Here is a 23,892-nt window from a genome sequence, read left to right on the forward strand (position 1 = left end):
CTGAATGCAATAAGGCCACAAATAGTCACTAAGAACTAAGGTTAATTCAAGTATTTCCACCAATCACAGTGTGCTTTCAGTAGACAGTTTGTAGGACAATCAATGGCTTTCGATCTTTGTGGCTACGTCATATGAATGTTCTGCAGTGCTGAACTCTCCTCTCCATGGTTGACAGTAAGCATCTTTTTTTCTCCCGCACTGTCTTTCTCATGTAGATAGGTTGCATTTACAACTGAAGTTTTTGTCACATTGAGAACAGTGATAATTTTCATTCTCGTTGTGGGGTCTCTCATGTTGAATCAAACTGAATATCCAGCTGACACTTCCCTGGTATTTATATATATAAAAATAACAAGGTTTTTATCTAGTGTGAGTTCTCTCATGTTGAACAAGACCAGATTTTTGACTGAAGCTTTTCCAGCATTCAGAGCACTGATAAGGTCTTGGACCAGAGTGAGTGCTCTCATGTTGAGCTAGACTAGATTTCTGGCTAAATGTTTTTGAGCAATCAGAGCACTGATAAGGTTTATCCCCAGTGTGGATTCTCTCATGTCGAATGAGACTGATCTTACAACCAAAACATTTTTGGCACTCTGAGCACTGATAAGGTTTGTACCCAGTATGTGTTCTCTTATGTTGAGTGAGATTGTCTTTCTGACTGAAGCTTTTCTGGCATTCAGTGCACTGATAAGGTTTTAGCCCAGTGTGTGTTCTCTCATGTCGAATGAGATTGTCTTTCTGACTAAAGCTTTTCTGGCATTCAGTGCACTGATAAGGTTTGAGCCCAGTGTGTACGCGCTCATGTTGAATGAGGCAGATTTTCCGCCTGAAGCTTTTCTGACACTCAGAGCACTGATAAGGTTTTAGCCCAGTGTGTAAACGCTCATGTATAGAGAGACGGTTTTTCCGCCTGAACCTTTTATGGCATTCAGAGCACTGATAAGGCTTTTCCCCAGTGTGGATTCTCTCATGTATTGTTAGAAACCATTTGTGCTTAAAGCTTTTTTGGCATTCAGAGCAGTGATATGGTTTCTGCCCAGTGTGGGATCTCTCATGTGCAGTGAGACTGACTTTCTGGCTGAAGCTTTTTTGGCATTCAGAACACTTATACGGTTTTTGTCCAGTGTGAGTTCTCTCATGTTGAGCGAGACCAGAATGTTGTTTGAAGCTTTTCCAGCATTCAGAGCACTGATACGGTTTTTGCCCACTATGAGTTCTCTCATGTTTAGTGAGATTTTGTTTCACTCTGAAACTTTTCTGACATTCACAACACTGAAACGGTTTGTGCCCAGTATGGATTCTCTCATGTTGAATTAAACTAGCTCTCTCACTGAAGGTATTTTGGCATTCAGAGCAGTGATACGGTTTTAGTCCAGTGTGCGTTTTCTCATGACGAGCTAGACCAGATTTGTGACTGAAGCTTTTCCTGCATTCAGAGCACTGATAAGGTTTTAGCCCAGTGTGAGTTCTCTCATGTTGAGTGAGGCTTAATTTTGAACTGAAGCTTTTCTGGCATTCAGAACACTGATAAGGTTTGTGTCCAGTATGGATTCTCTCGTGTTGAATTAAACACGCTCTCTGACTGAAGCTTGTCTGGCATTCATTGCATTGATAAGGTTTTTCCCCAGTGTGGCTTCTCAGATGTAAAATGAGAGAGGTTTGGTGACGGAAGTCTTTCTGGCACTCAGAACACTGATAAGGTTTTTGCCCAGTGTAGATTCTCATGTGTCGAGTGAGACTGCCCAGAAAACTGAAGCTTTTTTGACACTCGGAGCACTGATATGGTTTCTGTCCAGTGTGGGTTCTCAAGTGTCTAGTGAGACTAGATTTCTGACTGAAGCTTTTTTGGCACTCAGAGCACTGATAAGGTTTGTGCCCAGTGTGGATTCTCACATGTTGAATCACAGAGGATTTGTGACTGAAGACTTTCTGGCATTCAGGACACTGATAAGGTTTTTGTCCAGTGTGAGTTCTCTCGTGTTCAGTGAGGTGGGATTGATAAATAAAGCTGTTCTCACATTTATTGCTCTTATTTGAGATGTATGTATCTCCATGTCTGGTTTGTTCCTGGGTACATGCCATGTTAAGAATTAATCTAATTCAAGAGTCTGTACTCAGTTATGTTACACTCAGCATTAACATCTAAAACAAACTGCAGATGCTCTTCTTAACAATTGTATTTAACTAATTATAGCTTTTATCTGGAGATCATTTTCCTACTTTCAAAGGCAGCCTATCTAACTTGTCTTATAAACCTTCACTGAGGAGGCCCTTGTATTTATTAAGATGCCTCTCATGGATTCATTTTATCCAAGTTATGCCCTGGTGAGGCCCCTGATGTTGAATTGGACTAATATTGTGACTGCAGTTTATCACATCTGATGTTAGAGTTTTAAAAGCACTGATAAGGTCTTTGGGGTTTAGCGTTTGCCTTTTAGGTACATTTGTTCATACAAGTAATGACAAGTGATTAGGGCATGCCAGAGTGGTTTTAGGAATTATCAGTGGCAAAGCACTGGCCCCTTTGAAGCTTTCTGAGCCAATACCAGATTTTTTACTATACGGCTAAGGCAGGTATATGATCGACTTTGGCGGAGCAGGATACAGAGCGATTACAATTTGTTTCTTTTAAACAATGTTTTCTCTCTACAAATCACAGGAGACATAGACAAAAGCTCGCTCTTTTACATGGAGGCGACTGGTCGTCCTGACACTTCTGTCATGTTATGTGTACAGATACTGTTTTGCTGGTTTGCGGTTTGTGGATCCCAGGCATTTCTCATAAACCATCAGAGAGAATTTACAACACTGAATATTCTCCAGTGCACTGCATGGGTATCATTTGTTGCCGCAATTTTTTGCTCGCCTAATCTTGAGTTGTTTCCTTTAAGTTAAAATATTCTTACAACTAGCCGATGCAGACTTTCAATTTACTCTTGTGTTCCATTTATATTTCAGAGGCTACTCATGCTCAGGAAATGACACTTGGAAACATTAATGGTCATTTTACTTTCAGGATTTGACAACTTCCACATTGAGCAGTTTCTTCAGTTCCAGGTTCCTCACCATTTTTCGCTCATAGAATGTGTTTCTCCTTTTAATGCTCTGGAATGTTTTACCGTTCCTTAAAGTAACACTTTTCAAGGTGTTTCACTAAATTAAAACCTTCCTTTTTGTGTTCGTGTTTCAGTCACCTGTAGAAATAGAGTCAGAGATTGTAAATGAACACGAATAAAATAAAATGATCTTATACTTTGCAGAAAGAAAGCATTTACAGAAACAAGAAAGGTCATTAGTTTGAGCTGCATTTCTGATAGCGGTAAAACAGCTCTTGGCGTCTGTAGATAGGAAGCTTGGAACCACCGCAACTCAAGGTCTCAACGACTGACATCCTAGTGAGATACCTGCAATACTTGTAATGAATTAACAGATGTTGTTTACTCCCCTGGCCACTTAGAATGTTATTACTTTTTTCAGCGATCTAGGAAGGGACATTTTATTGAACAAAGGAATTGGCCTTGTACTCGGTGCTTTAAATGCCACTGTCCGCCGAGGCTGTGTCCAGTTAGCTCAGTGGAGTTGACATCTCAAACTGAGGGGAAGATAAGGGCTTACTTGGTGACCTGGAACTCATCACGCTCCTCCAACAGGACCCAGCACTGCAACACCTGGAAAAGGAAAAAAAACATCACAACGGTATAGGAAACCAAAAAGGGTCAAGAAAAGACAAACACAAAACAGACGGGCCCAGCACGACCCGTGAAGTGGCAGACAAGACAGAAAAGGGTTGGATGCGAGGACGTAAAGATGTGGAAGTAAGATCCAGAGAGAAAAGATGTAGAAGAACAGACAAAGGAAGTATATAGTATCCCGTGGTGTAGGAGGAGGAGACAAATGCTCAGATAGTCAAGGAACTGCTGGGAAAAACCGACCTAGAAAGGAATTGGACCAGCATTAGGCCTCAACGTGTTCCAGGAGGAATGTGGCTCCATCAGGCTATTATCAGAAGTTTGATAGCAACACAAATAGTGCACAGAGGGCATCAAATGTTGAAGAGACTTTACAAAACAGATTGAGAGAGGGACAGAGAAAGAAGAAACAGGGGAAAAGGAAACTTAGGGTTAAAGGTATCCGTACCTGACTGTTATATTTCTTGTTCCACCAAGGGTGGCAGCCGCACCACACCGCACCACCTGCTCATCCCAGACTACCTTGAAAAGAAATAAAGAAACACTTTTACATCAGACGACAATCACACTTCATCCCATCTTCTAAATAACTGCCCTGAATTTACAAAACAAAAGAAACTCTTGTTCAATATAAGTCATTGTAAAGCAACTATGCTATGAATAAATATACTTTGTTCGTTCACCAAGAACCATGATCGCTTGCTGGAAAAGGTCTCTGTGAATATGGAGACTGTAGGAAAGTACCATCTTGCCTGGCATGTTACCCCCATATTTCACTGTATATATGTTGTTTTAGTCTATGTGTCACTGGGACCCTGCCAGGCAGGGACGCAGTGCTCATAAGTGTGCCCTGTATGTGTTCACTGTGTGATGCCTAACTGTCTAACTGAGGCTCTGCTAACCAGAACCTCAGTGGTTATGCTCTCTCTGCTTTCCAAATTTGTCACTAACAGGATAGTGACTAAATTTACCAATTCACATTGCCATACTGGTACACCCATATAATTCCCTAGTATATGGTACTGAGGTACCCAGGGTACCATCCATCCTCCAAAGGGGAAGTTCCTAGTCCTCTTCTTTCGTGCAGAACTCCAAGCTTCTTCCAACAAGTGGGGTCTTGGGACTGACTACCCCAGTTTCTATGATGGACCCGTAAGTGAACCCAACTACACCCGTAGCTTGACTGTTGCCAGTAGTCCCACCACTAGTTCCACTACTGCTAGGGGCACTAGAGCTTGATGTATCAGTGGTGGTAGGCTCAGGGGGTTTACCGGGACAGGACTTATCCCCTGGCCTATGGCCTCTATTTTTACACACAAAGCACCAAGGCTTTTTAAATTGTGGAGGTTGTGAAGAAGAAGATGAAGAATTTGTTTTATCCCCACCCCCTGAAGAGTGTTTAGGATTTGAAGAAGGATCTTTGGTTTTACCCTTATCCCCATGCTTATCCTGAGATTTCTCACCATCTTTCTTCTTGCCATCCTTGTCACCACCTGTATGAACTTTTCTGTTCACTCTTGTTCTGACCCATTTGTCTGCCTTATTTCCCAATTCTTGGGGAGAGGTCAGATCTGAGTCCACTAGATATTGGTGTAACAAATCAGACACACAGTTATTCAGAATATGCTCTCTCAGGATCAGATTATACAGGCTTTCATAGTCAGAAACTTTACTGCCATGTAACCACCCCTCCAAGGCCTTCACTGAATGGTCAACAAAGTCTACCCAGTCTTGTCAAGACTCTTTTCTGGTTTCTCTGAACTTAATCCTGTATTGTTCAGTGGTTAAGCCAAATCCATCCAAGAGTGCATTCTTTAAAACTGTAAAATTATTGGCATCACTTTCCTTCACAATAAGGAGCCTATCCCTACCCTTTCCACTGAAAGATAGCCATAGATTATCAGCCCACTGCCTTTGAGGGACCCCCTGTACAACACAGGCCCTCTCAAGTGCAGCAAACCACTTGTTAATGTCATCCCCCTCCTTGTAAGGGGGAACTATCTTATGCAGATTCCTAGAATCATGCTCTTTTACAGGATTACTATCTGTAATACTGCTGCTGCCACCATGGGGTCCAAACCCCAACTTCTATCTTTCTTTTTCTAAGTCTAAAGATTCCCTGTCTAGAGCCAGCTGTTGCTATTTAAGCTTCAGCCTGGTCTCTTCCACTCTCAATCTATTGAGCTCCCTTTCTAACATTCTGTCATCAGGGTGGGTGGGTTGGGCATGCTTTGACACAGAAGAATGATGTGAATGAACAGAAGGAGACCTGTCCCTAACAGTTGGCACCCTAACAACCTGGCCTAAAGGAATGCCATCCCTACTGTGATGAGAGCTCACATTAGTACCAGTACCGCCACCTTTAACCCCCCCTCCCCTATCTTTTCTCCCCTCTACCTGACCCCCCTCCCTCCGCTTTCCCGCCGCCACCCCCGGCTCGCCCCTGCCCCCCCTGCTCCCATTCGTCGCCCCACTCCCGCCCCCCGCCTCCAGCTGACCCCTCCTCCCTCTTATGGCGGCCGCTGTGCGGCCGCACCGCTGGTGCGCCAAAGGCAAGGCCGTCTGCGCCCGTCCGCGCCTCCGCGCCTGGACCGCGCCCCTGGCCCCCAGCACTCCCAGACCCCGCAGCACCGCTACGACCCCATCACCCTCCACGCCCTCAACCCGGGGCGCTCCAGCACCTGCTTCCAAGCCAACCTGAAACATACCCACGGACCCTTCGTATGTAACACCTGCAAACTCACCTTCCACCACGAAAACACCACGTCCGCCAGCCCACGTGCCATCAACCACCTCAAATGCATCCTGATCAATGCACGCTCCGTCCACAAGCACGGCGTTGAACTTTGGGACCTCCTGGACTCCAACGCACCAGACGTCGCCTTCATCACTGAGACCTGGATGAACGCCTCCTCGGCCCCCGACATCGCCATAGCCATCCCTGAAGGCTACAAGATTTCCAGGAAAGACCGCACCAACCAAGTAGGAGGAGGAATCGCCATCGTCTTGAAGGAGTCCATCAACGTCACCACCTCCACCGAAGACACCCCCCTCGCCGCCGAACACCTGCACTTCCAGATCCACACAGACCCCAGGACCACCCTCAGAGGAACTCTCATCTACCGACCCCCTGGACCGCGCGCCCTCTTCAGCGACTCTATCACAGACTTCATCTCCCCGCACGCCCTTGCCTCGCTGGACTACATCCTCCTCTGCGACCTCAACTTCCATCTGGAACAGAACAACGACCCCAACACCACCGCCCTGCTCGACAACCTCGCCAACCTCGGTCTCAAGCAACTGGTGAACAACCCCACCCACATCGCCGGACACACGCTCGACCCCATCTTCTCCGCCAGCAACCACGTATCCTTCAGCCACTCCTCCGCTTTACACTGGACCGACCACAGATGTGTCCACTTCACCTTCCGATGCAAGACTCGCCACCTCCGCACACAACCCATCCCACGTCGTCAGTGGAACAAAATCCCCGAAGAACAGCTTCTCTCCACTCTCATCGACAACCAACCCACCTTCTCCTCCGACCTCAACAACGCAGCCCTCAGCCTCACGAATTGGATCACCAACTGCGCAGACAACCTCGCTCCCCTCAGACGCCTCCCAAGACAGACCAACACCAAAAAACCTCTCTGGTTCACTGACACCCTTAAGGAATAAAAAAAAAACTGCCGCACTCTCGAGAAAGCCTGGTGTAAAGACCACACCGCAGATAACATGACTGCCCTCAAGAACGCTACCCGCGAACACCACCAACTGATCCGCGCCGCCAAAAGAAATTTCTTCATAGACAGACTGGACAAAAACAGCCACAACAGCAGAGAACTCTTCAACATCGTCAAAGAGCTCTCCAACCCCAATGCCAACGCCATCACGCCCTCACAGGACCTTTGCAACTCCCTCGCCACCTTCTTCCATCGTAAGATCACCAACCTACACGACAGCTTCGGACACCAGACCCAGCCGACCACCACAGAACCCACAACCCCAGCCATCACCCTCAACGCATGGACCCACATCAACACGGAAGAGACCAAAGCCACCATGAACTCCATCCACTCCGGTGCCCCCTCCCCACACTTCATCTTCAACAAAGCCGACAACATCATTGCCCCACACCTCCAGACCATCATCAACAGCTCCTTTTCGTCTGCTACCTTCCCCGAGAGCTGGGAACACGCTGAAGTCAACGCCCTACTGAAGAAACCTACGGCAGACACAAGCGACCTGAAGAACTTCCGCCCCATCTCACTCCTCCCCTTCCCTGCCAAAGTCATGGAGAAGACCGTCAACAAGCAGCTTACCAACTTCCTTGAAGACAACAACCTTCTCGACCCCTCTAAGTCCGGATTCCGAGCCAACCACAGCACAGAAACCGCCCTCATCTCAGTCACAGACGACATCAGAACCCTGATGGACAATGGAGAAACAGTCGCCCTCATCCTCCTCAACCTCTCGGCTGCCTTTGACACCGTCTGCCACCGCACCCTAATAACCCGCCTCCGCTCCACCGGGATCCAAGGACAGGCCCTAGACTGGATCACCTCCTTCCTTTCCAACCGCTCCCAAAGAGTCTGCCTCCCACCTTTCCGCTCAGACCCCACCAAGATCATCTGCGGCGTCCCACAAGGCTCCTCGCTCAGCCAGACTCTCTTCAATGTCTACATAAGCCCCCTCGCCGACATCGTACGCAAACACAGCATCATCATCACCTCCTACGCCGATGACACTCAGCTGATACTTTCCCTCACCAAGGACCCCCACCAGCGCCAAGACCAACCTGCAAGATCGAATGAAAGACGTCGCAGACTGGATGAAACTCAGCCGTCTGAAACTGAACTCAGACAAAACGGAAGTCCTCATCCTCGGAAACACCCCAACCTCCTGGGACAACTCCTGGTGGCCCACGGCCCTTGGCACAGCACCGACCCCCTCAGACCACGCACGCAACCTCGGTTTCATCCTGGACCCACTTCTCACCATGACCAAACAAGTCAACGCCGTATCATCCTCCTGCTTCCTCACCCTCCGCATGCTCCGAAAGATCTTCCGTTGGATCCCCGCCGACACCAGAAAGACCGTTACCCACGCCCTCGTCACAAACCGCCTGGACTACGGCAACACCCTATACGCCGGAACCACCGCTAAACTCCAGAAACGTCTGCAACGAATTCAAAACGCCTCCGCCCGCCTCATCCTCAACATACCCCACAACAGCCAAATCTCCGCCCACTTGAGACACCTGCACTGGCTTCCCGTCAGCAAAAGGATCACCTTCCGACTCCTCACCCACACACACAAAGCCCTCCACAACAAGGGACCCGAATACCTCAACCGCCGCCTCAGCTTCTACCCACCCACCCGTCTTCTTCACTCCACCAGCCTCGCTTTCGCTGCCGTCCCTCGCATCCGCCACTCCACGGCGGGTGGGAGGTCCTTCTCCTACCTGGCGGCCAAGACATGGAGCTCCCTCCCCACCATCCTCAAGACCACCCAGGACCACTCCGCATTCGGGAGACTACTCAAGACCTGGCTTTTCGAGCAGCAGTAACCCCTTCCCCCTAGCGCCTTGAGACCCGCACGGGTGAGTAGCGCGCTTTATAAATGTTTATGATTATGATTATGATTAGTTATGCTAGGGGGTCTGCTAAGGGGCAGGTTGGAAAGAATACCATCTAACATTCTTGATGGGGCTGCCCCAGAATCAGAATCTGAACCATCTCCTAACTTCTCAACAGATGTGCCAGCTAAGGCTTTATCATTTTCAATGAGCATGTTAATCAACAATTCTCTAGAGGGATTCTTCCCTACCTCTAAACCTCTATCAATGCAGAGACTCCTCAATTTTTTCCAGCTAAGGAGATCATAAGCTGTGCTGGCCAGATTAAGAGTAGGACCTGTACCAGACATGATAGAAAAGGGTTTAAGGGACAGAAAAAGAAAGAAAAAGTTTCAGAACTTTTTAAGGAAACAGAAAAAAAACTTTTTCAACTTTTAGGAACTTTTTGAAAGTTTTTAGAGGTAGTTTTCAGCACTTAGCAATAGAGTAAGAGAAGAAAAGCAAAACTTTTTGGTTAGGTGTACATACACTGAACTTGTTTTGTATATTTTTCTCTTATGAAAAGTACAAAATGACAAAGTGGTAAGTAGTTACAAGTACTTATCCCATCGCTGCACAACCAATGTAGGAGGCTGGCCTGGTTTGTAGTGGGTACCAAGGGGTACTTACACACTGCACCAGGTCCAGTTATCCCTTATTAGTGTAGAAGAGGTGTTCTAGCAGCTTAGGCTGATAGAAAAGGTATCTTAGCAGAGCAGCTTAGGCTGAACTAGGAGACATGCAAAGCTCCTACTATACCACTGGTGTCATATGCACAATATCATAAGAAAACACAATACACAGATATACTAAAAATAAAGGTACTTTATTTTTATGACAATGTGCCAAAAGTATCTCAGTGAGTACCCTCAGTTTGAGGATAGCAAACATTCACAAGATATATTTACACAATACCAAAAATATGCAGTAATAGCAAGAGGAAGTAATGCAAGCAATGTACAGTCACAATAGATTGCAATGAGAGCACATAGTTATAGGGGCAACACAAACCATATACTCCAAAAGTAGAATGCGAACCACGAATGGACCCCAAACCTATGTGAGCTTGTAGAGGGTCGCTGGGACTGTAAGAAAACAGTGAGGGTTAGAAAAATAGCCCACCCCAAGACACTGAAAAGTAGGTGTAAAGTGCACCTATGTTCCCCAGAGAGCACAGAAGTCGTGATAGGGGGTTTCTGCAGGAAGAACAAACACCAGCAATGCAACAACAGTGGATTTCCGAACCTGAGTACCTGTATGACAAGGGGACCAAGTCCAATAGTTGCAACAGTGTCGAGAGTGGGCAGGAGCCCAGGAAATGCCAGCTGAGGGTGCAAGGAAGCTGCGATCTGTTAGAAGAAGCTTGGAGTTCTGCAAGAAAGGAGAGGACTAGGAACTTCCACTTTGGAGGATGGATGTTCCACGTCGCGATGAAGCTTGAAGATGTGTTCCCACGCAGAAAGACCGCAAACAAGCCTTGCTAGCTGCAAGGGTCGCGGTAGAGGTTTTTAGGTGCTGCTGTGGCCCAGGAGGGACCAGGATGTCGCCACTTGGAGGAGACAGAGGGGGTGCCCAGCAAGTCACTTCTGCATCACCGGTCCTCTGGGTCCCCTCTCATCCTGACAAGCATGGTTCCTGGAACACAGGAGCTGGGTCCAAGTGTCTCCCACAGTCCAGTGGCCCTTCTGTCAAAATTTGGTGGAGGTAAGTCCTTGCCTCCCCACGCCAGACAGCAAACCTGTGTACTGCGTGATTTGCAGCTGCTCCGGCTTCTGTGCACTTTTCCAGGACTTCCTTTGTGCACAGCCTAGCCTGGGTCCCCAGCACTCCGTCCTGCATTGCCCAACTCGCTGAGTTGAAATCCAACATTGTGGGACCCTCCTTTGTGACTCTGAGTCGACCGCTGTCCTCAGATCTTCTAAGTGCCTGTTCCGGTACTTCTGCGGGTGCTGCCTGCTTCTGCGGGGGCTCTTTGAGTTGCTGATCGCTCCCTCTGTCTCCTCCTCCAAGACGCGACATCCTGGTCCCAGCAGCACCCAAAATCCTCAACCGCGACTCTTGCAGCTAGCAAGGCTTGTTTGCGGTATTTATGCATGGAAACACTTCTGCAACCTTCAGCACGCAGTGGGACATCTTCCATCCAAAGGAGAAGTTCCTGGCCCCTTCTGTTGTTGCAGAATCTTCGGCTTCTTCCACCCGGAGGCAGCCCTTTTGCACCTTCACCCGGGGTTTAGTGGGCTCCTTCCCCGCCCCAGACACTTGCGTGACTCTTGGACTTGGTCCCCTTCCTTTACAGGTCCTCAGGTCCAGGAATCCGTCTTCAGTGTTTTGCTGGTGCTTGTGGTTCTTGCAGAATCCCCTATCACGACTATTCTGTCTTTCTGGGGTAGTAGGGTAACTTAACTCCTACTTTTCAGGGTCTTGGGATGGGGTATCTTGGACACCCTTGCTGTTTTCTTACAGTCCCAGAAACCCTCTACAACCTCCCATAGGTCTGGGGTCCATTCGTGATTCGCATTCCACTTTTGGAGTATATGGTTTGTGTTGCCCCTAGACCTATGTCTACCTATTGCATCCTATTGTGATTCTACATTGTTTGCACTACTTTTCTTACTGTTACTTACCTGTTTTGGGTTTGTGTATATTACTTACCTCTTAAGTGAGGGTATCCTCTGAGATACTTTTGGCATATTGTCACTAAAATAAAGTACCTTAATTTTTAGTAACTCTGAGTATTGTGTTTTCTTATGGTATTGTGCTATCTGATATAAGTGGTATAGTAGGAGCTTTCCATGTCTCCTAGTTCAGCCTAAGCTGCTTTGCCATAGCTACCTTCTATCAGCCTACTCTGCTAGAAACCCCTCTATTCTACTAATAAGGGATAACTGGACCTGGCACAGGGTGTAAGTACCACAAGGTACCCACTATAAGCCAGGTCAGCATCCTACATTGGTGGTGCAGCGGTGGGATAAGAACTTATAACTGTTTTACCACTTTGTCATTTGGTGCTTTTCATAAAATAATCATATACCAAATAGTTCAGTATATGTGCATTGAACTAAAACAGTTTACTTTTCTACTCTAAAACTTTTTACTAAGTTTCTGACAAGTTCTGAAAACTTTTTAAAGTTTTCCAAACGTTTGAAAAAGTTTTTTTGCTCTGTGCTTTCTAAAAGTTCTAAAACGTTTTCTCTCTCTGTCCTTAAACCTTTTCTATCATGTCTTCAGTAGCGCCCACTCCCAAAATTGTTCAAGCAACTTATGAGAGTTTAAACTATAACAGTTTGAGGGGTCTCTGCCTGGATAGAGGTTTAAGTATAGGTAAGAATCCAACAAAAGAGTGTCTCTTTAACCTGCTCTTACAAGATGACCAGAGCCAGTCTGGCCCATCTCAGAAGAGAGTGGAAAAAGGGGAGGCTTCCCAGTCAGACTCAGAGGAGTTCCCTGAAGAAGCTGGGGAGGGTTCTTACAAAGTCCTGTCCCCTAGTAGGCCACCTAGTGACACTGGTAGTGTTAGAGGGTCACACATTAGCAGGGCATCTTTCACTCCTAGAGGCCAGGTTACTAGGGTCCAACCAGTTAGGGACAGGTCTCTCTCTGCCAATTCCCAAATCTCCTCTGTGTCCAAACATTCCCAAGCCTCCCACCCTGAGGATAACTTAATGGAAAGGGAACTCAAAAAGCTGAGGTTGGAAGAGACCAGACTGAAGCCTAAACAGCAGCAGCTGGCCTTAGACAGGGAATCCCTAGACATAGGGAGGGAAAGACAGAGATTGGGGTTAGTTCCCCATGATGGCAGCAGCAGTGTTTCAGATAGTAACCCTGTTCGAGAGCAGGATTCTAGAAACCTGGATAGGATAGTCCCCCCTTACAAGGAGGGGGATGACATTAAGAAGTGGTTTGCTGCACTTGAGAGGGCCTGTATGGTACAGTTGGTCCCTCAAAGGCAGTGGGCTGCTATCTTGTGGCTATCTTTCACTGCAAAGGGTAGGGGTTGGCTCCTTACTGTCAGAGAAAGTGATGCCAATAATTACAAAGTTTTGAAGGATGCACTCTTCGATGGATTTGGCTTAACCACTGAACAATACAGGATTAAGTTCAGAGACACCAGAAAAGAGTCCTCTCAAGACTGGACAGATTTTGTTGACTGTTCAGTGAAGGCCTTGGAGGGTTGGTTGCATGGCAGTAAAGTACCTGACTATGAAAGCCTGTATAATCTGATCCTGAGAGAGCATATTCTTACCAATTGTGTTTCTGATTTGTTTCACCAGTAATTGGTAGACTCAGATCTGACCTCTCCCCAAGAATTAGGAAAGAAGGCAGACAAATGGGTGAGAACAAGAGTGAACAGAAAAGTTCATACAGGGGGTGAGAAGGATTGCAAGAAGAAGGATGGTAAGACTTCTGACAAGGGTGGGGACAAAAGTAAACATTCTGAGTCTTCATCAGGCCCACAAAAGTCCTCTGGGGTGGTGGGTCCAAATCCTCTTCAAACAATCAGAAAAAGCCTTGGTGTTATTTATGTAAAGTAAAAGGCCATTGGGCAAGTGATTCCACATGTCCAAAGAAAAACACCAAACCTCCCACCACCACAACCCCAACTGCAACCTCTAGTGCCCCTAGTAATAGCAGTGGTGGTGGGAAGTCTACTACTAATAGCCAATTCAAGAGTGTATCTGGGCTCACCATTGGCAGTGTAGTTGGGGTTGGTCTTGTTAGGGAGACCACAGAGGCTGTTTTAGTCTCTGATGGGGGCATTGACTTTGCCACCTTGGTTGCTTGTCCCCTTAATATGGGTAAGTACAAGCAACTACCCCTAATCAACGGTGTTGAGTTTGAGTCCTACAGGGACACAGGAGACAGTGTAACTATGGTGATAGAAAAACTGGTCCACCCTGATCAACACCTACATGGTCAGCAGTACCAAGTGACTGATGCTCATAACAACACTCTTAGCCACCCCATGGCTGTTGTGAATCTCAACTGGGGGGGCGGGGGTTACTGGTCCAAAGAAAGTTGTGGTTGCCTCAGATTTACCTGTAGACTGTCTATTAGGGAATGATTTGGAAACATCAGTTTGGGCAGAAGTGGAGTCGGAGGCTCATGCAGCAATGCTGGGCATCCCTGTGTATATTTTTGCTTTGACAAGGGCTCAGGCCAAGAAGCAAAAAGGACAGGGAAACTTGGATCCTGGAACAATGGACCAAGTGCTCCCAAAAACCAGGGGTAGAAAGGGTAAATCCCTGCCCACTATCCCTCCCTCTACATAAGATTCCCCTTTTGAGGAAGAGCAATCCTCTCCCTGTGCAGAACCTACACCAGAGGAGCTGGCACCAGACACTGCTGAGCTTTTGGGTGCAGGGGGGCCTGTCAGGGAAGAGCTGAGTGTGGCACAGCAGACCTGTCCCACATTAGAGGGTTTAAGACAGCAAGCTGTCAAACAGCAGAATGGGGATGTCAGTGATAGCCATAGGGTGTATTGGGAAGATAACCTCTTGTACACAGAGTCAAGGGACCCTAAACCTGGAGCTGCCAGGAGATTGGTCATTCCCTTACAGTACAGAGAGTTTATTCTTACCCTGGCACATGACATTCCTTTGGCTGGGCATTTGGGCCAGACGAAAACTTGGGAGAGACTCGTCCCCCTGTTTCACTGGCCTCATATGTCAGAGGACACAAAAGAGTTTTGTCGCTCTTGTGTAACCTGCCAAGCCAGTGGCAAGACTGGTGGCACTCCAAAGGCCCTGCTAATTCCACTTCCAGTGGTTGGAGTATCCTTTGAAAGGGTAGGGGTTGACATAGTTGGCCCCCTTGACCCTCCAACAGCTTCAGGCAATAGATTTATCCTGGTGGTAGTGGACCATGCCACTAGGTACCCTGAAGCCATCCCCTTAAGGACCACTACAGATCCTGCAGTGGCAAAGCCCCCCCTGGGAATCTTTTCAAGAGTACGTTTTCCTAAGGAAGTGGTGTCAGACAGAGGTAGTAACTTCATGTCTGCATACCTAAAAGCAATGTGGAAGAAGTGTGGTGTAACTTACAAGTTCACAACTCCTTATCATCCACAAAAAAATGGTCTGGTTGAGAGGTTTAATAAAACTCTCAAAGGTATGATAATGGGACTCCCTGAAAATCTCAGAAGGAGATGGGATGTCCTGTTACCTTGGCTCTTTTTTGCTTGCAGGGTGGTACCCCAAAAAGGAGTGGGTTTCAGCCCCTTTGAACTCCTCTTTGGACACCCTGTAAGAGGTCCACTAGCTCTTGTGAAGGAGGGTTGGGAACAACCTTTAAAATCTCCTAAACAGGACATAGTAGACTATGTACTTGGCCTAAGATCCAGAATGGCTGAGTATATGAAAAAGGCCAGTAAAAACCTTCAGGCCAGCCAGGAGCTGCAAAAGCAATGGCATGACCAGAAGGCTGTCTCGACCCAGTACAACCCAGGAGAGAAGGTGTGGGTATTGGAGCCTGTGGCCCCAAGAGCACTCCAGGACAAATAGAGTGGACCCCATCTAATTGTTGAAAAGAAGGGTGAGGTTACCTATTTGGTAAACCTAGGCACTGCCAGGAGTCCCCTTAGGGTGATTCATGTCAATCTCCTAAAACCCTACTATGACAGGGCTGATCTCACCCTGCTCATGGCAGCTGATGAGGGACAGGAGGAAGAGAGTGACCCTCTCCCTGATTTATCTCCACCACTGAAGCTGATGGCTTATTGGGGGGAATAGTCTTAGCAGATTGTCTTACTGCAGAACAGAAAGACAACTGTGTCAATCTCTTAAGTCAGTTTTCTGACCTCTTTTAACTTGTACCAGGTACAACTTCCTGGTGTGAACATACAATTGATACTGGAGACAGCCTGCCTGTCAAAAACATTTATAGGCAGCCTGACCATGTCAGGGACTGCATTGAACAAGAGGTGCAGAAAATTTTGGACTTAGGGGTGATTGAGCCTTCAGAAAGCTCCTGGGCTAGACCAGTTGTGCTTGTACCAAAACCTCACACCAAAGATGGAAAGAGGGAGATGAGGTTTTGTGTAGATTATAGAGGACTCAATCAAGTAACCAAGACAGATGCACATCCTATACCCAGGGCAGATGAGCTCATAGATACACTGACTTCTGCCAAGTATCTAAGCACGTTTGATCTAACTGCAGGGTATTGGCAGATTAGGTTATCAGAAGATGCTAAACCCAAGACTGCATTTTCTACCATTGGAGGGCACTACCAATTCACAGTAATGCCCTTTGGTTTGAAAAATGCACCTGCCACTTTTCAGAGGTTGGTGAACACAGTCCTGCAAGGGTTGGAAGCTTTTAGTGCAGCATATCTAGATATTGCTGTCTTTAGCTCAACCTGGGATGATCACCTTGTCCACCTAAGGAAAGTTTTGGAGGCCCTGCAGAAGGCAGGCTTCACTATCAAGGCCTCAAAGTGCCAGATAGGACAGGGGAAAGTGGTTTATGTGGGCCACCTGGTTGGTGGAGAACGGATTGCACCACAACAGGGGAAAATCCAAACTATCATGGATTGGGTTCCCCCTACAACTCAAACCCAGGTGAGAGCCTCTTTAGGCCTCACAGGGTACTATAGGAGATTCATAAAGAATTATGGCTCCATTGCAGCCCCTCTTAATGATCTCACTAGCAAAAAAATGCCTAAGAAGGTTTTGTGGACAGCCAGCTGTCAGAAAGCTTTTGACAAGCTCAAGCAGGCCATGTGCTCTGCACCTGTCCTAAAAAAGCCCTTGTTACTCCACGAAATTCATTGTACAAACTGATGCATCTGAATTAGGGGTTGGGGCAGTGCTATCACAACTGACTTCTGAGGGCCAGGATCAACCTGTTGCTATTATCAGCAGAAGGTTGACCCCTAGAGAAAAGCGTTGGTCTGTCATAGAGAGGGAGGCCTTTGCTGTGGTCTGGGCGCTGAAAAAGTTGAGACCATACCTGTTTGGTACTCACTCTATTGTTCAGACAGACCACAAACCTCTACTTTGGCTAAAACAAATGAAAGGTGAAAACCCTAAATTGTTGAGGTGGTCCATATCCCTACAGGGGATAACATAGATCTGGGAGTACCCACTTCAGTGCAGATGGACTCTCCAGATATTTCCACTTAGACAATGAAGACTCATCTGGGCAAGGTTAGCCTTATTGTCCTTTGTTTGGGGGCGGGGGGTTGTGGTGGAAAGTACCATCTTGCCTGGCACGTTACCCCCATTTTCACTGTATGTATGTTTGTTTTTGCCCATGTGTCACTGAGATCCTGCTAGGCAGGACCCCAGTGCTCATAATATATGCCCTGTCTATGTTCCCTGTGTGCTGCCTAACTGTATCACTGAGGCTCTGCTAACCAGAACCTCAGTGTTTATGCTCTCTCTGCTTTTACAATTGTCACTGCAGGCTAGTGACTATCTTTACCAATTCTCATTGGCACACTGAAACACCCTTATAATTCCCTTGTATATGGTACCTAGGTACTCAGGGTATTGGGGTTCCAGGAGATCCCTATGGGCTGCAGCATTTCTTTTGCCACCCATAGGGAGCTCAGGCAATTATTACACAGGACTGCCACTGCAGCCTGAGTGAAATAACGTCCACGTTATTTCACAGCCATTTTTCACTGCACATAAATAACTTATAAATCACCTATATGTCTAATCCTCACTTGGTGAAGGTTAGGTGCCAAGTTACTTAGTGTGTGGGCACCCTGGCACTAGCCAAGGTGCCCCCACATTGTTCAGGGCAAAGTCCCCAGACTTTGTGAGTGTGGGGACACCATTTCACGCGTGCACTACACATAGGTCACTACCTATGTGTAGCGTCACAATGGTAACTCTGAACATGGCCATGTAACATGTCTAGGATCATGGAATTTTCACCCCAATACCATTCTGGTATTGGGGGACAATTCCATGCATCCCCCGGGTCTCTAGCACAGAACCCGGGTACAGCCAAACTGAAATTCCAGGGTTTCCACTGCAGCTGTTGCTGCTGCCAACCCCTCAGACAGGTTTCTGCCCCCCTGGGGTCTGGGCAGCGCAGTCCGAGGAAGGCAGAACAAAGGATTTCCTCTGAGAGAGGGTGTTACACCCTCTCCCTTTGGAAATAGGTGTGAAGGGCTGGGGAGAAGTAGCCTCCCGCAGCCTCTGGAAATGCTTTGATGGGCACAGATGGTGCCCATCTCTGCATAAGCCAGTCTACACCGGTTCAGGGATCCCCCAGCCCTGCTCCGGCGAGAAACTGGAAAAGGAAAGGGGAGTGACCACCCCTCTGACCAGTACCTCCCAGGGGAGGTGCCCAGAGCTCCTCCCGTGTGTCCCAGACCTCTGTCATCTTGGATTCAGAGGTGTTGGGGCACAATGGACTGCTCTGAGTGGCCAGTGCCAGCAGGTGGCATCAGAGACCCCTCCTGATAGGTGCTTACCTCTTTCAGTAGCCAAACCTCCTTTCTTAGTACCCAAACCTCCTTTTTTTGGCTATTTAGGGTCTCTCTACTGGGCTATTCCTCAGATAACGAATGCAAGAGCTCGCCAGAGTTCCTCTGCACTTCCCTCTTCGACTTCTGCCAAGGATTGACTGCTGACAGCTCCAGGACGCCTGCAAAACAGCAACAAAGTAGCAAGAAGACTACCAGCAACATTGTAGTGCCTCATCCTGCCGGCTTATTCAACTGTTTCCTGGTGGCGCATGCTCTGAGGGCTGTCTGCCTTCACCCTGCACTGGAAGCCAAGAAGAAATCTCCAGTGGGTCGATGGAATATTCCCCCTGCCAACGCAGGCACCAAACTTCTGCATCACCGGTACTCGTGGCTCCCTCTCATCCTGACGAGCATGGTCCCTGGAACACAGAAGCTGGGTCCAAGTATCTCCCACAGTCCAGTGGCCCCTCTGTCCGAATTTGGTGGAGGTAAGTCCTTGCCTCCCCAAGCCAGGCAGCAAACCTGTGTACTTCATGATTTGCAGCTGCTCCGGCTTCTGTGCACTTTTATGGGACTTCCTTTGTGCACAGCCTAGCCTGGGTCCCCAGCACTCTGTCCTGTATTGCCCAAATTCCTGAGTTGAAATCCAACGTCGTGGGACCCTCCTTTGTGACTCTGAGTCAACCGATGTCCTCAGATCTTCTAAGTGCCTGTTCCGGTACTTCTGCTGCCTGCTTCTGCGGGGGCTCTCTGAGTTGCTGAGCGCCCCCTCTGTCTCCTCCTCCAAGGGGCGACATCCTGGTCCTTCCTGGTCCCCAGCAGCACCCAAAATCCTCAACTGTGGCTCTTGCAGATAGCAAGGCTTGTTTGCAGTATTTCTGTGTGGAAACACTTCTGCAACCTTCAGCACGCCGTGGGACATCTTCCATCCAAAGGAGAAGTTCCTGGCCCCTTCCATTGTTGCAGAATCTTTGGCTTTTTCCACCCGAAGGCAGCCCTTTTGCACCTTCATCCGGTGTTTAGTGGGCTCCTGCCCCCCCGGACACTTGCGTGACTCTTGGACTTGGTCCCCTTCCTTTACAGGTCCTCAGGTCCAGGAATCCGTCTTCAGTGTTTTGCTGGTTCTTGTGGTTCTTGCAGAATCCCCTATCACGTCTATTCTGTCTTTCTGGGGTAGTAGGGTAAATGTACTCCTACTTTTCAGGGTCTTGGGGTGGGGTATTTTGGACACCCTTGCTGTTTTCTTACAGTCCCAGCAACCCTCTACAACCTCCCATAGGTCTGGGGTCCTTTCGTGATTCGCATTAGACTTTTGGAGTATATGGTTTGTGTTGCCCCTAGACCTATGTCTACCTATTGCATCCTATTGTGATTCTACATTGTTTGCACTACTTTTCTTACTGTTACTTACCTGTTTTGGGTTTGTGTACCTATAATTTGTGTATATTACTTACCTCCTAAGTGAGGGTATCCTCTGAGATACTTTTGGCATATTGTCACTAAAATAAAGTACCGTTATTTTTAGTAACTCTGTGTATTGTGTTTTCTTATGATATTGTGTTATATGATATAACTGGTATAGTAGGAGCTTTGCATGTCTCCTAGTTCTGCCTAAGCTGCTTTGCCATAGCTACCTCTATCAGCCTAAGCTGCTAGAAACACCTCTATTCTACTAATAAGGGATAACTGGACCTGGCACAAGGTGTAAGTACCACAAGGTACCCACTATAAGCCAGGCCAGCCTCCTACATATGCTCACACAAAGTATTGGTACCTCGTATCAGTGAGAAGAGTTCAGAAAACTGACTTAAGAGATTTACACAGTTGTCCTTCTGCTCAGCAGTAAGGCAATCTGCAAGCACTACTCCCTCCACTAAGCCATCAGCTTCAGTGGTGGAGAAGAGATCAGGGAGAGGGTCACTCTCTTCTTCCTGTCCATCATCAGTTGCCATGAGCAGGATGAGATCAGCCCTGTCATAGTAGGGGTTTAGGCTGTTGACATGGAGCACCCTAAGGGGACTCCTGGCAGTGCCCAGGTCCACCAAGTAGGTAACCTCACCCTTTTTCTCAACAATGAGATGGAGTCCACTCCATTTGTCCTGGAGTGCTGTTGGGGCCACAGGCTTCAATACCCACACCTTCTGTCCTGGGTGGAACTGGGTCAGGACAGCCTTCTGGTCATACCATTGCTTTTGCAGCTTCTGGCTGGCCTGAAGGTTTTTACTGGCCTTTTTCATGTACTCAGCCATTATTGATCTTAGGCCAAGTAAATAGGCCCTCATTACAAAATTGGCGGTAAATCCCGCTTACCGCTGTGCAGAAGACCGCCAACACACAGCCACGGCCGCAGAATTCCGCTACAGCTATTATGACCCACAGTTCCGAATCCGCCAAAATCTAGACACCCACACAAGTCCGCCACACCAAAGGTCAGTGATAAACTGGCAAAAACAAAACCTCCACTGTCACGGTAACAGAAATACGCCCACACTATCATGACCCACGAATCCACGCGGCGGTCTTTCAACCGCGGTATTCCATTGGCGGTGCACACCGCCGTGCTCAAAATACACACACATCTCCAAAACACAGCCACATTGGACAATTCGAAATACACACACCTGATACACATACACACACCACTCCCACACACCCAATACAATATAAAACACACACCCACATCACCCACAAACTCTTACGACAATTCACGAACGAAAGCCAGAGAGAGACAGCACCAGCAAGAACACTGGCATCCACAGTCACACAACACCATCACCCACAGAACTTTCACGCATCTCACACAACACACCACTACATAGCAGCACACTTATCACCACACACTCCACCCCACATATCACCTACACCACCCCATGGCACGGCAAAGACACCCCAGGTTCTCGGAGGAGGAGCTCAGGGTCATGGTGGAGGAAATCGTCCGGGTAGAGCCACAGCTATTCGGATCACAGGTGCAGCACACCTCCATTGCTAGGAAGATGGAGCTATGGCAAAGAATAGTGGACAGGGTCAACGCAGTGGGACAACACCTAAGAAATCGGGAGGACATCAGGAAGAGGTGGAACGACCTACGGGGGTAGGTGCGTTCCGTGGTCTCAAGACACCACCTGGCGGTTCAGCGGACTGGCGGCGGAACCCCACCTCCTCCCCCACAACTAACAACATGGGAGGAGCAGGTCTTGGCGATTCTGCATCCTGAGGGCCTTGCAGGAGTAGGTGGAGGAATGGACTCTGGTAAGACAAATCTTAACTATTACATCCTCCACCCTACCTGCATTCCAGCACATACCCCCACCCTCACCCACACCCCCAGCACTCCTACTCCTCACAAATGTCCCAACATCACAAACCACACATCCCAAAACCAAGCCCTGCATGCAACAACAAAGCATGGACACCCATCACTAAAGCATGCCAACTGCACATACCCAAACACCCCCCTAAACCATCATCACACAAGCCCCCACACAGGAATGCAAGCAATGGGGTACACGGTCACCCACCCATTGCACACCATGCCACGCACAGATGTAATAACCATCCTTTTATACCCCTGCAGGACCCCTACCCAACGTCACCGGACAGGAGGGTCCACACATGTCCACACCACCAAATGAAGAGGCCCACAGTGATGACAGCACCTCTGTCCAACTGGATCTAGATGACCAGCCCGGCCCATCGGGGACCTCGGGACAGTCGGTCCCCCTGACACAGTCACAGGCCACTACAGAGCTTCCCCCCTCTGGAAACACCAGCACAGCACCCACCCAGCAGGCCCATACCTCTGTCCCCAGGACACGTCAATCAGCAGTGTGTCCACCACTACAGGGAACCCAGGCTAACCCACCACCCCAACAACAACAGGGACCTGGGGGCAGTGGTAGTGGGCACACGGTCCAGGGGACGGAGGCCCAGGAACACAGGGGAACTGGGAGGGCTGCTGTGCGACAGGGGGCAGACAGGCCAAGGGAACCCACTCTCCACAAGGCCCTCTCCTCCATCATGGGAGCCTACCACCACTCCCAGGAGACGATGGCAACGGTACTGGCCAAGTTTCAGGAGAACCAGCGCCTGCAGGAGGAACAGTATATGGGCTTCAGGGAGGAACTCAGAACCATCAACTCCACCCTGGGCACCATCGTAGGGGTGCTGAAGGAACTCGTGAACACCAGGAGGGACACTGTGGCACAACAAGGGGCCCCTGACACTAGCCTGGACGATGAACTGCCCACCAGCTCCGCCGGCGCTACTGGACAGGACGCCCCCCCACAGGACCACCACACCAGCACCCCACCCCCTGCAGAGGGCGAAGCACCTCGCAAACGGTCCCTGAGATCCAGGAACAAGACAGAGAACGATGCCAAGACCCCCGCCAAGAAATGAGACCACCCTGATTGTCATCCTACTGTCCCACTTTGTCACCCTGTCCATACTTAAACTGCCCCAGCTCCACTTCCTATGCCCCTTTGGACAATGCACCTGTGAGACTAATAGACTGGACTCTGCCATGGACATTCCTCCACCATCACCCCTCACCATTTTACTACCCCCTCCAATATTGAGCACTTAAATAAACACACTTAAAGCAAAAAACAATCTTTAGTCTGTCTGTGATTTCGAAATAGTGTATTAGCAATTACAGTGGCAAAATGTTCATTCATATGTAATGTCAACATACCTATGTCACACAGCTCTAGTCCATGAGGAATCAACGCAGATGTCACACAGTGGGACCCACATCTGTGAAATCGTAAGGGAAAGTGAAAACTCAGTGACCATACACTGGGTGAAAACGACAGACAGTAGAGAGGTATTAGTGTTTTAAGTACATGTAGTAGGCAGGTCTGTACTCTTACCTGTGTCTCACTGGAAATATTGCTGGATCACTGAGTCCCTGTTGTTCATGTCTTCTTCCTCTGCTTCCTCGTCTTCACTGTCCACAGGCTCCACAGCTGCCACAACACCGCCATCTGGACCATCCTCCTGCAGAAAAGGCACCTGTTGTCGCAAAGCCAAGTTGTGAAGCATACAGCAGGCCACGATGATCTGGCACACCTTCTTTGGTGAGTAGAATAGGGATCCACTTGTCATATGGAGGCACCGGAACCTGGCCTTCAGGAGGCCGAAGGTCCGCTCAATCACCCTCCT

The 23,892-nt window shown here is 48.3% G+C and overlaps 1 protein-coding gene across 1 annotated transcript in view; it reads right to left on the bottom strand.

Moving 5' to 3' along the window:
- Nucleotides 1-360: 360 nt before the first annotated feature.
- LOC138287250 (zinc finger protein 850-like) overlaps nucleotides 361-23,892 on the bottom strand; it is a 242,176-nt gene continuing 218,644 nt past the window's right edge. The window contains exon 3 of the mRNA XM_069227610.1: nucleotides 361-1,929. Within this exon, the coding sequence (XP_069083711.1) occupies nucleotides 361-1,929 (1,569 nt within the window). The remainder of the gene's footprint in view (nucleotides 1,930-23,892) is intronic.

Source organism: Pleurodeles waltl, chromosome 4_1 (assembly GCF_031143425.1).
Source record: "Pleurodeles waltl isolate 20211129_DDA chromosome 4_1, aPleWal1.hap1.20221129, whole genome shotgun sequence".
NCBI lineage: Eukaryota > Metazoa > Chordata > Amphibia > Caudata > Salamandridae > Pleurodeles > Pleurodeles waltl.